This window comes from Leptodactylus fuscus, chromosome 7 (assembly GCF_031893055.1).
Source record: "Leptodactylus fuscus isolate aLepFus1 chromosome 7, aLepFus1.hap2, whole genome shotgun sequence".
Classification (NCBI taxonomy): Eukaryota; Metazoa; Chordata; class Amphibia; order Anura; family Leptodactylidae; genus Leptodactylus; species Leptodactylus fuscus.
In genome coordinates, this window is record NC_134271.1 from 100573792 (window position 1) to 100589146 (window position 15355).

The 15355-nt window shown below is 39.2% G+C and overlaps 1 protein-coding gene across 2 annotated transcripts; it reads left to right on the plus strand.

Annotated features, from left to right (window-relative positions):
• The first annotated feature begins 550 nt into the window (after positions 1-550).
• On the plus strand, positions 551-13364 carry LOC142213991 (tumor necrosis factor alpha-induced protein 2-like). 2 transcript variants are annotated; one of them, XM_075282657.1, is made up of 12 exons: positions 551-631; positions 2830-2981; positions 5546-6149; positions 6363-6477; positions 7247-7369; positions 8175-8275; positions 9119-9214; positions 9311-9437; positions 9560-9676; positions 10285-10440; positions 11251-11372; positions 12509-13364. In XM_075282657.1, exons 2-12 carry the CDS (start codon positions 2840-2842, stop codon positions 12843-12845), a joined length of 2040 nt encoding a protein of 679 aa, XP_075138758.1. In that variant the 5' UTR covers positions 551-631; positions 2830-2839; the 3' UTR covers positions 12846-13364. The 2 variants fall into 2 exon arrangements, with proteins under 2 accessions (XP_075138758.1, XP_075138759.1); XM_075282658.1 differs by lacking the exon at positions 7247-7369.
• The last annotated feature ends 1991 nt before the right edge of the window (positions 13365-15355 follow it).

The following is a 15355-nucleotide window of genomic DNA, read 5'->3' on the forward strand; positions in this document are numbered from 1 at the left end:
GTTCTGTCTTTATGTCTACATCCATAATCATTCACTGTAATATATAAGATGGAAGCTTTCTTCAATCTGGTTTATTTTTCAAAATGAAGAAAAAGTTCTGCATGCACAATTTTATCTTCCTTCTTGAAAGCAAGATAGAAGAAAGCTTTCCATCTGATGATGTGCTCCATCTGCATCTATCATATTAGTTCTGTTCCTATAACGTATCCGCAGAACCAACAGAAGTGACCTAAGCCTAAATTTTCAAGCTCATTCTGGGTTTAGGAGTCCAATGGGTGGTCCTATTCATGTCTGACAGTCTATGCTGGGTCACAGTATATACAGAGATAGCTGGCCATCTTTACATAGAAAAGTAGTACTATATAGCCATCTGTATAGTGTGCTGCCTGCAATTAATACATGCAGTACTGGAAATAAATCATTATTGAATTATGCAGATTTCCACTACATCATGGAAAGAAGCCGATAATTCATTTCTCATAACAGGAATTATTGCTTACTGGAATTCTGGTCTGTGGGCTTGTACAGTGTTGTGGGAGAGTAACAAAAATACTAGGGAGGGACATTCCACAGCTGGCTGCTTAGTTTCAGACATCACGTTTAGTTTCAGTTTTATCGGCAGCTTCTAAAGGTAAGGAATCAACTCTTTTATGATTTATTAGTTTATGAGGATTTGATCAATGTAACACAAGTAGATAGAGCTGCAGGGAATAATTCTACTGAGTTTATCTCATTGCTCACGAGAGCTGATGACTATATGTTTGCCCATATACATAAACATGAGTTTGGATGCCATTCTTAAAGATACAACTAGTGTAAATGTGTGCCCTAGATTGCACAGATAATCCATGCAGGGGTTAATTCATCCTGAAAACACAGAATGTACCATTAGGTTTTTGGGAATAAAAGAATCAGTTTTGTTCAAATTGTTACCTTGTTTCTATCTTGTTACCTCCAACTATGAATATTTGTATTTTTAGATCCATTCTTCATTTTATAATATTGTGAAAGTTTTTTTTTTATTCATCTGGAATTTAACTATACATAAAAACGAATAATTTTACCTCTGCATCATGCACCATATTTTAATATAGTATGCAGTTACATCTGAGATTTATATATGCATTTTTTTGATCATCATTTGGTATTTCAGTATATTATCAGACCCCATTAGTGCAGAAATAAAGGAATTTTACTGTACGTGTATGTGAGGTTTGGATCTCTGAGTTTAGACAGAGCTTCAAATACCCTACTTTCCTACGCACAACCATAATCTGAAAGGTTTCTTAAGTTTCTGCATTATTCAATAAATGACCTGTCGGTAGTAAATGTTTAACCCTATAGCTGTGTAAAGGAAAAGAAGATAAAATATAAACCTAATCAGCAAAGAATTGTAGATGTGAAATTGCTATGGATTATGTTGGTGCTATATACATAAATAATAAGACTATTATTAATATTAATATAACATTTGGGATGGTGCTACCAGATAATACTTGATCACGGTGGCTCAGTGGTTAGCACTGCAGCCTTGCAGAGCTGAGTCCTTGGTTCAAATTCTGCCAAGGGCAACGTCTGCAAGGAGTTTGTATGTTCTCCCCGTGTTTGTGTGGGTTTCCTCTGGGTACTCCAGTTTCCTCCCACACACCAAAGACATACTGATAGGGAATGTAGATTGTGGGCCCTATATGGGACAGTGACTGACAATATCTGAAAAGCGCTGTGGAATATGATGGCGCTATATAAGTGAGCATAATAAATAAATAAATATGCTAATAGGTAAGACCATTAAAGGGGAGAAAAAAGACTTAACCCTATCTAACCTCTCTAGTCTACACACATGACAAGTGTGGCTTTTAAGGGTTAATTTACCTCACCCACTCAAATTTTAGCATTCACCCATCACTCAGGTAGTAAATTGAGCCTAAATGCCACCTCAGCACTGTCCACACACCCTAAATACATGCCGCCACCATTACTGACTTTGGGCTCAGCAGAAACCCCACACACATATTTGAAACAGTTAATGGGTTAATAGAGGAAAGACAAAGTACCATTAAATATAATGAACTAAACAGTTCAGTGCTAGATGTAAATAAGGACAAATGAAAGATAGATGAGCAAAAGCAAAAGCAAATAAAACCTTGCGCATGCGCTGTACTCACCAATGGGACTAAATACTCACAAAAGCAGTGAAGGGGAGGAGCAGGAGGTATCTTCAAACATGATGAAAGCTCGAGGTTGATGGCATGGGCTTGCTCGGAAGGAGTAACACCCCCTGTGCTCCTGGAAGACCAATTACCATAGGAATAAAAACGTTTTTTTTTTTTTTTTTTTTTTTTTTTAAAACAGCTGCAAGAATCAGAAAAAGAGAGATACACCTAGAAACGCCTTTCTAAAACTAAAGCCCCACGTTGCGGAAACGCAGCTTTTTTTGTTGCAGATTTTGTTGTGGTTTTTTGAGCCAAAACCAGGACTAGATTGAGCCGAAGATAGAAATATAAGAGCTTTCTATATATTTCCAATTCCTTTTGTAGCCATTGTTGGCTTTGGCTCAAAACATCGCAACAAAATATGCAACAAAAAAAGTTGTGTTTCCGCAATGTGGGGCCTTAGCCTAAAGGCTACATTAAGAGGCTTATTTAAAAATGCTAAACTTCAATGATAGAATCCCTTTAAGTGGGAAACCAATATAACGGCAAAAGGACCATACTATCCCACAGTTACAAGGTCACGTCATACACCATATTGTGACTCCACTACAAACCTTCTATAGAAAACTATGCCATTTTAATACTATGATTATATTACAATTTCTTATCACAATAGCAAATAAATAATGAAGGACAAACGACTGAAGAAAAATAAGCATCTTGGACATACACAGGATGATGGCTCTAGTTCTACAGGGGCGGCAAAGACAAAAGGATTGAGTTGGTTGAAGAATGTTTTCTCTTCTCCAGGAGCTAAGACTTCTAAAGGTAAGTCAAATATGGTAGCAATAACTTTAGCACACAATACTCATTTGGCATCCACTGTCCAAACTTACTTTGACGTGTTACTTGAGTTTAGGAGTCAGTAGGGACATGACTTTCCTCTCAACATTTCAACACTTATTAACAGGACATTGTCAAGCCTTTATTCAGCCCATTTGCAGATAGCCCACCTCCTGTATGCTCCGGTCTACTGGGTAATTTCAAGAAAAGTAGAATGGTTCGGAGGTATACAATTGAAATGATTTAGAACAAGGCCTTTTCCTGGAAACAGTGACATTCTTGGCCATAGCATATATGTGGTATTACAGATAAATCTACCTAAATAGGCCCATGCTGCAGTACCAGTTCTAATGAATACTATCATTGTTGGCACACATAAAAATAGTGGGTTATTGGGGACAAATTTTAGTCCTTGTGGGTAAAGTCTATAAGGATGGGCCATTATTGTCATTTGGACTCCCCGAATGGAATACCGAACGCAAATGTGAACCAGGCCTTAGTGACACAAAAATACATATTATAGGAAAAGTCATCAGCATTTACAATAGAGCGTGCCAATACACAGCAAAACACTTTACAAACGTAATGCAAAATAAGTGCGTTGTGACCATACTGGCATTAGGTGTACATAAGTTCATGAGTGAGAACCTAAAATAAGTCACCCACTTAAGCCCAACTTTGTGGAAAGTAATGGCTTCCACCACCTTATACACACACCCTCCTCCTCTTCTCTTTCTCAGGTGTCATGAACCAGTTCTGTTAAAAGTTTTGTAGAGGAATAGAAAAAAATTCTTGGAACCTTCATCATTCAAAAATTTATAGTATATCCTACGTACAGTCCTATGAAAAAGTTTGGGCACCCCTATTAATCTTAATCATTTTTAGTTCTAAATATTTTGATGTTTGCTACAGTCATTTCAGTTTGATATATCTAATAACTTATGGACACAGTAATATTTCAGGATTGAAATGAGGTTTATTGTACTAACAGAAAATGTGCAATATGCATTAAACCAAAATTAGACCGGTGTAAATGTATGGGCACCCTTATCATTTTATTGATTTGAATACTCCTAACCACTTTTTACTGACTTACTGAAGCACAAAATTGGTTTTGTAACCTCACTGAGCTTTGAACTTCATAGCCAGATGTATCCAATCATGAGAAAAGGTATTTAAGGTAGCCAATTGCAAGTTGTTCTCCTATTTGAATCTCCTCTGAAGAGTGGCATCATGGGCTACTCAAAACAACTCTCAAATGATCTGAAAACAAAGATTGTTCAACATAGTTGTTCAGGGGAAGGATACAAAAAGTTGTCTCAGAGATTTAACCTGTCAGTTTCCACTGTGAGGAACATAGTAAGGAAATGGAAAAGCCCAGAAGTGGCAGGCCAAGAAAAATATCAGAAATGCAGAGAAGAAGAATGGTGAGAACAGTCAAGGACAATCCACAGACCACCTCCAAAGAGCTGCAGCATCATCTTGCTGCAGATGGTGTCACTGTGCATCGGTCAACAATACAGTGCACTTTGCACAAGGAGAAGCTGTATGGGAGAGTGATGAGAAAGAAGCCGTTTCTGCAAGCACGCCACAAACAGAGTCGCCTGAGGTATGAAAAAGCACATTTGGACAAGGCAGCTTCATTTTGGAAGAAGGTCCTGTGGACTGATGAAACAAAGATTGAGTTGTTTGGTTGTACAAAAAGACGTTATTCATGGTGTCCAAAAAATACAGCATTCCAAGAAAAACACTTGCTACCCACTGTAAAATTTGGTGGAGCTTCCATCATGCTTTGGGGCTGTGTGGCCAATGCCGGCACTGGGAATCTTGTTAAAGTTGAGGGCCACATGGATTCCACTCAGTATCAGCAGATTCTTGAGAATAATGTTCAAGAATCAGTGACGAAGTTGAAGTTACGCCGGGGATGGATATATCAGCAAGACAATGATCCAAAACACCGCTCCAAATCGACTCAGGCATTCATACAGAGGAACAATTAGAATGATCTGGAGTGGCCATCCCAGTCCCCAGACCTGAATATCATTGAACATCTGTGGGATGATTTGAGAGCGGGCTGTCCATGCTCGGCGACCATCAAACTTAACTGAACTTGAATTGTTTTGTAAAGAGGAATGGTCCAAAATCCCTTCATCCAGGATCCAGGAACTGATTAAAAGCTACAGGAAGTGACTAGAGGCTGTTACCTGTGCAAAAGGAGGATCTACTAAATATTAATGTCACTTTTCTGTTGAGGTGCCCATACTTTTGCACCGGTCAAATTTTGTTTTAATGCATATTGCACATTTTCTGTTAGTACAATAAACCTCATTTCAATCCTGAAATATTACTGTGTCCATCAGTTATTAGATATATCAAACGGAAATGGCTGTAGCAAACACCAAAATATTTAGAACTAAAAATGATTAAGATTAAAAGGGGTGCCCAAACTTTTTCATAGGACTGTATATGCCATATAGATGAATAGTAGGCATACCCCTTTAATATATCTGTACAATTCTTTAATAACTGTAAGTGTTTCTCATGAACAGCTGGAACTATTAAGCATCTAATTCAACAGAAAAAATTTCATGATGCGACTAAAGAGCTGATTGGCATAGAGAACACAGTTTCCGATGACATCCCCTTGCAGGACATTGACTCCCTTTACGAGTACCTTGAGGAAGAAATGTCTAAAGTGATATTGAAATCCACTATTCAGGTCCCCGGGGATTCACTCATACAGGTCATAAAAGCCATAAAAAAGCGAGAAAAAGAAGACTACAAAATCCTCAATAATGAAGATGTCACAGCGCACAACCAAAAGACACCAAGAAAATGGATGGAAAAATGGAGGAAATGGATTGAGGTGTCAGAGTCTCAGCAGACTGGTAAAGCACTCAGAACTCCAGACAATACTTCCGACTCCTGCCTGTCTCAGAAACTTTGTAATCTTGGGAAGACTTATAAAAATGACATAATCCACGTGATCAAGAATCTCAGCCAGATCTACCCGGCAGAATTCAATGTATGCAATCTATACGCCCAATATTATCATAAAAATGTTATGTCAAAGATTAGATCCATTACAGAACATGGAGTTGCTGAGGAGGATACGTATTTCCTGTTATGCTGGATACACAGCATATACCCACAGTGAGTATAGTACATTACATTTATTTTCTATGTGGATTTAAAGTATTGTTTTTACACCAGACACTATATAGTAATTTGAGCATCACCACCATAGTAACTCAGCTTAACCTCTTTGTGTCGTCTACGCCACTGTTTACAGTCACAACACCCCTATAACACAGCAATGCAAAAGTTGCACCGATCCTGAATTGTGGCCTTTTTTCCCCAATATAGAACAATCTTGAGAGACCCAACTGTGCAAGGACACATAGACGAATCCAAACTGGAAAGTCTTTTGCCACCTGAAATGACCCGGAAGCTGGAGAGAAATTTTCTCAGCTGTGAAACGGTAGGATTGTAAAGCTGTAATACACTCACAGTTATGGGTCCCTCCTGTAGGACCTTTATGCATACAACAGGACATATACTGTAGATAGGTTGTCCTCATGACATAATCCCTGTAATTGGTCTGGTCTTAATATAATTTATTACAGAATATAAAACACATATTTAAGAGAAAGGTTTCTATGTATTAATACATATGTCAATATATTTAGGAAAAGTCTAGAAAGTATTTTCCAGTAGACCATATAACGGGAGACAATCCTTCTCCAGCATGGAGTATTCCACAATGTAATCTGAAAATGTAAAGGTATCTACACCCTGCATGCAGTCATGGGCCCTTGTGTTAGACAATAATGTGTCCTCAGATGTCCCAACAGTAAAGGAAGTAGATTGCATGCTATGGGCAACTCTTCCATATTTCATTTATTATAGAGCATATTAGAAAGTTTCAGAACTTTTTCCAAATAGTGATAATGGTTTATTCTCACACAGCTGGAATCCCCCTTTAGGCTAAGGCTCCACGATGTGGAAATGCAGCTTTTTTTGTTGCAGATTTTGTTGCGTTTTTTGAGCCAAAGCCAAGAATGGCTACAAAAGGAAATATCTAGGAATTTCTTATACTTCTACCTTCTGCTCAATCCACTCCTGGCTTTGGCTCAAAAAAACGCAGCAAAATCTGCAACAAAAAAAGCTGCGTCTCCGCAACGTGGGGCTTTAGCCTTAAAGCTATGGAAACAGTATGGCTGATTTCTTTTTTCTTTCTTCTTCTGAAGAACACGCTGAAGACATTTTTCACGGAAAGTTTAAATGTGGAAGCCAAAAATTGGAAGGATGGGAAAGAACCCACAAAAGTAGAAAGTTATTACCAGTCTAAGCTCCAGATAAATGTCCCCAAGGTACAAATATTTTCACATTATATTATATTATTTTCTGAAATTTAACATTATTTCATCTTCTTCACAAAATTAATTTAAAGGGATATGATCAAGTCTAAAATGTGTCACAAAAATATAGTAATGCTTTTTAGGGTCCTTTAATCAGAATAAAATCATGCCTTTGTGGTCACCATCCGATGAAGCAATGTAGAGATCATCATCTTAAGGATATGCGAATCTGCCTTCAAGCGTACATGAAGAGGGGCCACATTTGTCAGATTTCCCTACAAACAGCCACAGGTGTTGTGAATATCCTCTTACACATTGCTTCCCAATGTCCTCCCTTTAGGAATGAATGGCGTTTACTGCCTCTGTCTGCATCATGGCTGTCTGTAGACACTTGCAGCCTGATTTCTGCATCCATAAAAGATGAGAATCTCTGCATTGCTTCATCAGTGTGTGGCCACAGAGATATGTTTCCACTCCTAATAAAGACCTCTATACACAATTATCCTTGGTTTGAAAGAATATTTAGCTCTAACATTACCTTTAAGGCTAAGACCCATGTTGTAAAAGAGCTGCTTTTTCTGTTGTAGCAGATTTTGCAGAGTTTTTTTTTAAAAGCAAAACACAGGATTAGAGTAGTTGTGTTTGTGCCCTACATTTACATATGTACACAAGGAAGCGTTCCCATTGCACTTTTTATATGAATTTATAACCCCAATTCAGCCACTCTATCATAGTCCTCTGTCAGGCATATACCTCTAATAGAAGTCATGAATACAGTATATAAAGAGACCAACTTATATCAACTTATTGTTCACAGACATATCTTGAGACAATTCAAAGAGCAGCAGAAATATCTGAAGAAATGTCTATCAAACTGGCTCCACGACTCACAGAGGAGCTACACAAATTTCTTATAAGGTACATGATACTGATGGATGACCACAGTCCAGGATAGTAGGACAGAACCTGAAATCCAGGACTGTCCCACTGAATCCAGGAAGGTTGGAAGGTTTGCATCCTTGTGAGCAGTGTAAGGTAAACTCAGACTGAGCACTACAATGGGTGACACTTGTTTTAAAAAGGACAATATGATTGCATTTCATGATTTCTCTGCATAGACCTATGGTGTGTGCAGAAAACCAGGCAGACAAATTGGGCCACTGACTATAATGTGCCAGTGTTCAGTCCCTGAGTTGTCCATTCTACACTTGAATGGATGACACACATACTGAATAGCAGTGTTTGGCAGGATCGCTTGGGCAACGGACTCGGAATCACTGAATTTTGTTGTTTGTTTTCTTAACCACAAAACTGTGTCTCAGGTCAGTTTAATTGTTTATGTTGAGGATGGGATTGTTCCATGAATGATGTGAATGCCCCTAATCCTCACTGGCATCAAGTATGCTGTCATTATTATGAGGTGCAATCCTTAGTAATTGGGCCCCTCTGTGTATCGACATCTATGCCAGCTAGAGCCGGTGTAGATTTCAAGTAGAATTCATTCTCATTTCCTGGTGTCAATTCTAATAAATTTATTGGGATGAAGTGACTCCCGCCCTACCCGCTTTTAAGAAAAGTTACATAAACGGTGTAAAAATGGGGATATTTTTGGTGCAAAATTGTCATGCACCAAAAAACTGGGATCCACTTCCAAAAATCAGTTGGCGGAAGCTGAGAAACCCCATCACTGAACCCAACTTCAGAGTATTTGTTCTTCACTATGTACATTCAGATTTTATTAGTTTTTCCATTGAATTCCAGGTATCAGTTTATGGTTCTTGAATACACACAGAAGAGAAAGCAGAATAGTTTCAAGCCTATTACTATTGCAAATATCAACTGCATCTGGTCATTCAGGTAAATATTACTTGCTCATATTTTCCATTCACAGTCGTAGCTATAAGGTATAACAATACCAGAGAGCATTATAGTCAGATTATTACTATTTGATAGGTCCCTTCTTGAAAACGAAAATCTAAGAATAGAAGACAGAATGAAGCAAAATCTGAGGCTCATACTTGAGGAGCTGGAGACTCTTGGATATCATGCACTGCTACAGGATATGTTTAGAAAACTAAAGGTAAATATACAAGACCAAATTTCACTATGTCACCCATTAACAATGAATTGCAGGAACGACAATAACTAAATCAATAAGACATGAGAAAACAAGTTGTCTATAACATAATCATTTTTATTCAGTCTTACTTTAGGAATCTACACCATGGAAAAAATCGAAAACATAATTTTGCAGATATTATGAAATATGTAAAATCATTTGTTTCGTCTCTTAAGCCCTTATGTCATTCTTCTTTCCAGGTAAGCGTACTTTGCTGTAGATCAGTATTCATGAGAACTGAATTATAAAGCTGCATAACATGGCTGCACTGTAGCCAATGGCTGAAACAGTTAGCGTGTTATACCTTGTCAGTCAGAAATGTCAGTAGGGTCACATCATTAGGGGCAACGGCATATATACCTTAGAGGCAGCTATGGAGAGAAGCGGCCAAACCTGGTTCATCCTATATCTGGGTGGTGGGAAACTGTCTAGGACCTACCTCTATAGAGGCACAAACGTAATAGAAAAGGTATGTAGGAGGAAACAGATACAAGATCATTCGATCCTATGGAGCAAACATGGCACTAGAATGGGAATGCATTTTGATCAGTAATTTGGCGTCTCTTCTCTTCTATGTTAACCATTAACCGCACCAAGGAATAGATAGAACTTATCCATTTGGAGGTTTCCATGATCCTCATTCATTTCCGTGCAGATTTCCTCTGTATAAATAAAGGTTACATTAGAGACTATGAGCAACTGGGAATACATTACAACAAGTCCGTGATCAGGCATAAACTATGTTACAACACAGCCCAATATGATCGTGAATTCACAGTACATTGGTCTTGTTTTCTTTTCGGTTTAGGTTGTGATTGGTAAGATTCATTTTCAAGTCGTCCTAGAATATGTCACTCGACTTATGGTAAAACCTGTCAGATATGAAGACCATATTCAACTCCGAACTGTAGCAAGCCAAATGCATGTCAATGCAAATCGCATTCAGAACTTTTTTTCATGCCACGTAAGTGAGAAATACATGGTTTGGTTATGCAAGGCAGCGGCTGCTGCAAGAGCGTACACAATCCTGTCATGTCACCATTTATATCATTAAACAAATATCAAAGAAGAGGGATGGCACTCCACGGGAATATCTGCTTGTAGTTTTATTTTTATTTCATATATTTATTAGAGAGTCACACCAAAATTGTCTTTGCAATTCAAGTATATCCAATAGCTATGGTTCAGATATTAACAACCCTTCATCAGGCATAAGGTAATGCATCTGGAGGCACAGAGTGAAGAGATGTGGCAGGCAAATGTCTTCCCAATTAGGGGGACCTAAAGACAGAGCAGCTCAGCCTAGGCATGCCATGCCTCCAGATAACTTACTTCATCTTTTCTATTTGTTTACTTCTGGGAGTTTGGTCAATTTCCATTGGGACAATGCACCCACCTGCGGTGTCCCTACTGAGCACTGCCTGGTACCTGTTCATTTATATCACCAGTTGATCACAAATAGAAGACCAGACATGTTTCTTCACTGAATATGACTACAAACATATGTCCATGTTAAGTCTAGCCATTTTTATTAAGAAATGTTATCTCTCCCCAAAGGACTATTTCTTTAAAAAGTTAGCAATCAAGTGGATCATGACAAAACCTTTTGGGTATCATGGTCTACAAAACTAAGAAATCTAGAAAGCCCCTAAGATTCTCTCCTGGTGGGGCGAAAGATAGGTAATATTTTGTGAGAGATTCCTCTGAAACTATACAATTGATGTGAGCTAAATAAAATATTTCAGAATTTACTGTTTCATTTTTGTATACACAGGAATCACAAGAAACCTGGTTAAAGCCTGTAATTGGAAAACTTGCAAAAATTCTAAGACTTGAGAATCAGGAAGATATTATAAACCAAATTTCTGAATTAGCTCAGGAGTACACAGACATAAGGTAAAAGGAAAAGTCATCTCTTGTGCAATTTCTGAAATTCCCACACCATATCTAATATCTGATTTGTGTGACATTATATTGGCACGGCATGATTGTGTATAGTATATTTCCTCCTGGCTACTGCCCAAACAATCCAAATCTAGCTTTTTGATCACCATTGCTTTGACTGCGTGTATATCATTGATGTAAAGTGTCCAGTTTTGTATTTTGTATTTCTCCAGGAACAAATAGTTCGGAGGATCTGTGTCACTTTACTGTACTTTGGTTAGCCAGCAGTCAATGTTATGCACCAATAAATCTCCACTTCCGCATCAGAGATTTACCAAAATGGTTCATCAGCAGCTATTTTGTTGAACCCATACAAGGCTCCTGCACATGACCGCCCTAGTTACCGCGGACATTGGAGGGTGGGACGTTTTTGTTGGATTCCATGTTTACTTTTTTCTTTCACAGTTAGTGTTCCAAATTTCATAAGTTCATAAAAAACCATAAGGGAAGATTGTGTGGCTCAATGTATATGGCTAGCTGTAAGTTGTGGCCTCTTGGCTTCATTAAAGGGATCCTATCATGCAACCCCTTTTTTTCTGAGTAACACATCGGAATAGCCTTATGAAAGGCTATTCTTCTCCTACCTTTTGTTGTCTTCTCTGCGCCGCCATTCTGTAGGAATCCCGATTCTTGTCGGTATGCAAATGCACAGTATTGTAAGCAGCCATTTTCTCGTGGCCTGTGGGCATGTGCAGTCTGCTCTGCGCATGGACCGATGCCTAATGGTTACAAGCCACCGCCGGAAGAAGAGGATGAAGAGGACGCTGCTGACAAAGATGGAAGCGGCGCTGGAGAGAGTTCTCTCACAGCATTGGGGCCGCACCAGTGCTGTTTGAGCGCTGGGGCCCGCCCCCAGTGATGCGAGAGAACTCATTTGCATACCGACAAGAACCGGAATTACTACAGAATGGTGGCGTGGAGAAGACAACAAAAGGTAGGAGAAGAATAGCCTTTCTTAAGACTATTCCGTGTGTTACTCAGGAAAAAAAGGGGTTGTATGATAGGATCCCTTTAAGTATACTGTCTTAATCATATTAAGTCACTATCCCATATGTGATCATATATCTCATATGTTTCTCTTTCTACAGCAAAGAACACATCATTGCCATCTTCCATATGAAAGGAAACATCGACAGACCTCAAGTAGAGTCAGCTCTCAGAAAAATTGAAGGTAGAAGAAGAAGAAGGGCTAACAGCACCAATAGCTTGCCATTGTTTTCCCTAATAGAGCCATTTTCTTCTCAGTGGCTGGAGTGCAACCCAAAGATAGAGGATTGTGTGTGCAGTTGCCTTTCTAGATTGTACATGACTTTTCAGTTCACTTGCAACATTACCATTCATTTTATATGCAAAAAAATCAACGTGGATACTCCACCTAAATTTTTTCCTCACAGGTTACCTGTTAGAAGCATTGATTGTTGGTAAACCTTTAAAATGTTATGGTATCACGATAAGCACCAATCCCAATCAACTCCATTTAAAACACTGACAGTAGTCAAGCCCTACATTCCACTTCCTATGTCATACGGTTTTAGGAAACTGATATGTGGGGCGTTATTTAGTGGGTTTAGTTATCCTTATGCATTGAAGGCTTGAAGAAGCGCTCAGGCGAGCGCAAAACGGCTGTTGCCTTTTTCACGCCACATTTGCTGTCTGTTCCCTCCCTGATGGTTGTTTTTTACGCAATATTTTCCCTAATAAAGGATGCTTTTTAGAAGATGTTCGTCTATGGGTGAGTGCCCTTCCTGCTTTTGCTTCTACTTTGTTCATTTAGTTATCCTTATGCCTATCTGAAAAATAAGGGCTGTGACTGGTTATTTCTAGAGATGAGTGAACACTGTTCGGATCAGCCGATCCGAACAGCATGCACCCATAGAAATGAATGGAAACACCTGTGATGCCGGCCGGCCACCGGCTATGTCAGCGTCACCGGTGCTTCCATTCATTTCTATGGGTGCATGCTGTTCGGATCGGCTGATCCGAACAGTGTTCGCTCATCTCTAGTTATTTCCTTTGTAACAAAATTTTGGTCCAATATGGTTAAAGTAGATTTCTAGTTTTCTTTAAATATGGTATACTCATTGTACAACAGAATGCTATGGATACAACTATGGACATAACTACCTGGGTAGCCGGCCTAGCAGCTGCTATGGTACTCAGTATCCCATTGTAATGTACAAAAGTATATCTCTAAGATTGGGGGTCTCAATTCAAAATCTGTTACAGGCCCCTATCTACCATGTGTCAATTATAACATTACTATTTACTTATGTGGTGCACATAGGAGGAGGTGTCATGGCAAACTTCAAAATGGGTTCCCCATTTATGGCACTGAATTTTGTGTCACAAAATAGAAAGACCTTATATCTGTTTCACCTTCCAGGCTCTATTGAATAGCTAAGACCATGGGGTATATGGGGTTGTGCTCACACTCTCAAAAGGGCCCATAGCTTCTGCATGATCTGCCGCTATGGTATATATACAGTATCCTTGCTCTGAGTGTGACATGGACTGGAATATGTTGGGTTTCAAGGGACTGAGGTTGAGCTAGAGGTAGTATTTGCTGTCAGTTATTCCATACATACATACGTTAAGTTTCCCAGGGGGGGGGGGGTTCACTTAATTATACCTATTATTATTGAATTGCAGTTATTCTGATTTATACTCTTGTATATAAAGACATGTATATCGGTCCTCTGCTATTCCACAGCCAGACTCTGACTCCAATTCCTTCATAAATGGCGGACAGCCATGGTCAACCAGAAGCCATAGAAATCTTCTAGTTCAATAAAATTCTAATGACTGAATTCCTATGAAAGTAAATATGTCACAAACTATGCATCTAATTCATTATATAAAATAAATATTTGTATAATCTGATAACACATATAGCAATATACTGTGTATACAGTACATTATATTATGTCTATCAACACTTCACGGTAAGGAAAATAAAATTTGTATCTTGAAGCCAATGGTTTGCATTTGTCCAGTGTTCGTGTGTGTATGTGTGTGTGTGTGTTAGAGATGAGCGAACAGTGTTCTATCGAACTCATGTTCGATCGGATATTAGGCTGTTCGGCATGTTCGAATCGAATCGAACACCGCGTGGTAAAGTGCGCCATTACTCGATTCCCCTCCCACCTTCCCTGGCGCCTTTTTTGCTCCAATAACAGCGCAGGGTAGGTGGGACAGGAACTACGACACCGGTGACGTTGAAAAAAGTAGGCAAAACCCATTGGCTGCCGAAAACATGTGACCTCTAATTTAAAAGAACAGCGCCGCCCAGGTTCGCGTCATTCTGAGCTTGCAATTCACCGAGGACGGAGGTTTCCGTCCAGCTAGCTAGGGCTTAGATTCTGGGTAGGCAGGGACAGGCTAGGATAGGAAGGAGAAGACAACCAACAGCTCTTGTAAGAGCTAAATTCCAGGGAGAAGCTTGTCAGTGTAACGTGGCACTGACGGGCTCAATCGCCGCAACCCAGCTTTCCCAGGATCCTGAATGGAATACACTGTCAGTGTATTCCCGTATACCCGATATATACCCCGATACCCGTTCCAACGGTGTGCCCCCCCACCTTCACCCCAGAAATACCCTGCAAGTCCCCTAGCAATAGAATTGGGGCTATATACACCCACAATTTTTACTACTGGTATACAGTGCCATTGTCTGACTGGGAATTCAAAGAATATATTGGGAATACAAATACCCTCATTTCTTGCTACTGCCATATAGTGCCAGTTTCTGACTGGTAATTCAAAGAATATATTGGGGTTACGTGCACCCACAATTTTTACTACTGGTATACAGTGCCATTGTCTGACTGGGAATTCAAAGAATATATTGGGAATACAAATACCCTCATTTCTTGCTACTGCCATATAGTGCCAGTGTCTGACTGGGAATTCAAAGAATATATTGGGGTTACGTGCAC

Coding starts and splice junctions, on each gene's coding strand:
- LOC142213991 (XM_075282657.1), top strand. CDS start 2,840: ATGAAGGACAAACGACTGAAGAAAAATAAGCATCTTGGACATACACAG. Junction 7,370..8,174: donor TCCAGATAAATGTCCCCAAG/GTACAAATATTT, acceptor TATTGTTCACAG/ACATATCTTGAGACAATTCA. Junction 9,438..9,559: donor ATATGTTTAGAAAACTAAAG/GTAAATATACAA, acceptor ATTTTTATTCAG/TCTTACTTTAGGAATCTACA.